The 2,605-nt window shown below is 38.0% G+C and overlaps 1 protein-coding gene across 1 annotated transcript; it reads right to left on the bottom strand.

The window, feature by feature from the left end:
* Positions 1 to 806: 806 nt before the first annotated feature.
* On the bottom strand, positions 807 to 1,751 carry LOC139040759 (olfactory receptor 5F1-like). Its single transcript, XM_070487735.1, has one exon. It carries the CDS (start codon positions 1,749 to 1,751, stop codon positions 807 to 809), a length of 945 nt encoding a protein of 314 aa, XP_070343836.1.
* Positions 1,752 to 2,605: the final 854 nt, after the last annotated feature.

The raw sequence follows: 2,605 nt of genomic DNA, 5'->3' as shown, positions 1-2,605 counted from the left end.
GTAAATAACATGTTTTGTATTAATCCATTGAACATTAATCTACATCTTTTGAAACGATGTACTGGTTGAACTCATTGCAGCAACTGAATGTGTGTGCATGCTGCTTTGGGTGCATGTGTCAGTCTGGAAGAGTGAAAGTGAGAGAAGAATTAGAAATTTTTGAGGAGAAGTGAAGGGAATAGAAGGAGAGCTTCTGTAACTGATGCATTCTAATCTGATAGCAGTTTTCTTGAATTCACACTTTTGCACAAACTTGCACTTACTAAGGAATATATATGCATGTGAGGGATAAGGGAAATAAAAGATAGGGAGTTTAAGTTGCAATGAAATCTATAGTCCTCAAATTTGCTTTAAGTATCTCCCTAGGAGATAATTAAATAAGTTAAAATGGAAGTCTATTTTAAATTTAAAGCATTTTTGACATATATGATATATAATGTCTTAAAATCATAAATAGTGGAAAAGAATGCATGAGAAAAAATAAATAGACAATTGCAACTATTCTACACGCCTAGTTTCATGTGATATTGTGACATTTGTGTCTAAACAACGAACCCCATTTGTTCCCTAAGATTTCATTACAATTTTTTGAGAACTCACTAAAGATACAGAAGAATTAGATGAAAGTTCCATGGTATTATTTAAGTTTGGTAATCTACCTTATACCTAATTGGATACATGCTTCAGTATTACAGGACATGATTACTGAGAAAAGAAAAAAATGTTCTAATGAAAAACTGGAGGCTTGAACCAGCCTTTGACAGTTCATCAAATACTCTATTTATTTTGGAAAATTAACCAAGCTATCACAGAAATGAGGGGATTCTTTTCTTGGTAATTATATTCTGTATAGCCTTCTTTACTTCCTTATTCCTGAGGCTATAGATCATAGGATTCAACATGGGGATCACTACTGTGTAGAACACTGAAACCACTTTGTCCTGATTCAGGAGGTAGCTGGAACTGGGTCTCAGATAAGTGTAAATGGAGGTGGAATAGAACAGCATTATAGCTGTCAGATGAGAGGCACATGTGGAGAATGCTTTGTGTCTCCCTTCCCCTGAATGCATACGAAAGATGGAGAAGAGAATGTAGGAGTAGGAGGATAGGATGACTAGCAGAGCTCCAATCATATTCACACCAGCAAAAGTGGAAAAGATACTTTCATTCAGCTGTGTGTCAGAACATGAGAGCTTAAAAAGTGGAGGGCTGTCACAGAAGAAGTGGTGAATGACATTGGAACTGCAGAATGGCAAGCTGCTTACATAACTCGTGTTAACCATGGAGTTCAACAATCCTGCTGTAAAAGCCCCTGCTGCCATTTTAAGGCAGACTGTCCTGGACATGATCGAGGAGTAAAGTAGAGGGTTGCATATGGCCACGTAACGGTCATAGGCCATTAACCCAAAGAGGATGCATTCAGTTGTGGCCAAGGCGATGAAGAAGTACATCTGCAGGAAGCAGCCAGTGAAGGAAATGGTTTTCTTCTCTGATAATAAATCTACCAGCATCTTTGGGGTGATGGTGGATGAATAACAAACATCCACAAAAGACAGACCAGAGAGGAAGAAATACATGGGTGTGTGAAGTCGGGAGTCAATCCTGATTAAGAGGATCATCCCATCATTCCCCAAAACTGTAAGCGTGTAAATCACAAAAAAGACCAAAAAGAGGCTGACCTGTAGCTCCAGCGTGTCTGCTAATCCCAAAAGGATGAACTCAGTCAGTGAAGTATAGTTTTTTCTCATCATTTATTACAGATTTAGTCTGCTTAATCTTGCACTGTGTGTAAATATTTCCCTCTCCAAAGCTTACAGGAAATAGTAGAGATGTTAATGAGGCTATTTACACATCGAAAACAAAACAGCCTAGGATAATACACCATACTAAATAGAAGGACTAAAGTAAGAGGAAGATTAGGTGACAAATGGATAAGCATTTGAATTTAAAAAGCAATTGTCTGTATTGAATCAAGGTAGCAGATCTCTCAAATCACTGCTCTAAGTCCAAATATTTCACTTCAGGTCCTGCAAATGCAACATATGTTGTTGTATTCTTTCTCTACCATCCCACATGCAAAATGCAAAGGATAGAAATATCTTTGCCAAAGTCTCTCCCATTCTCTTAACAAGTATGAGAGTTTAACTCAATTGTATTTTTTTCTTCTCAAGACCACTCTGTATATTCTTCAACTCCAAAATTCATGTATTGCTTCCCCGAAATCACTCTTGTGTACCCCGAGCAGCAAAACCAGTGACCGTTTCAAATAACCAATATTTTGACATCCATCATATTCTTAAGAGTGATTTATTTTTTTAAGAGTGGCACCTGAGCTAACAACTTTTGCCAATCTTCTTTTTTCTTTTTTTTCTCTTCTTATTCTCCCCAAAGCCCCACAATACATAGTTGTATATTCTAGTTGTGAGTCTCTCTGGTTGTGCTATATTGGATGCAGCCTCAGCGTGGCCTGATGAGCAGTACCATGTCCATGTCCAGGATCCCAACCAGTGAAACCGTGGGCTGCTGAAGTGGAGCACATGAATTTAACCACTGGGCCATGGGGCTGGCCCTTTAAGAATGATTTTGTAGTGTTATAAAAATGAAC

Source organism: Equus asinus, chromosome 17, assembly GCF_041296235.1.
Source record: "Equus asinus isolate D_3611 breed Donkey chromosome 17, EquAss-T2T_v2, whole genome shotgun sequence".
Lineage (NCBI taxonomy): Eukaryota > Metazoa > Chordata > Mammalia > Perissodactyla > Equidae > Equus > Equus asinus.
The sequence above is the reverse complement of the archived record's forward strand: the minus strand, read 5'-3'. Positions and strand labels throughout refer to the sequence as shown.

Bases quoted from the DNA above. Each gene is read 5' to 3' on its own strand.
- LOC139040759 (XM_070487735.1), bottom strand. From the start codon at position 1,751: ATGATGAGAAAAAACTATACTTCACTGACTGAGTTCATCCTTTTGGGA.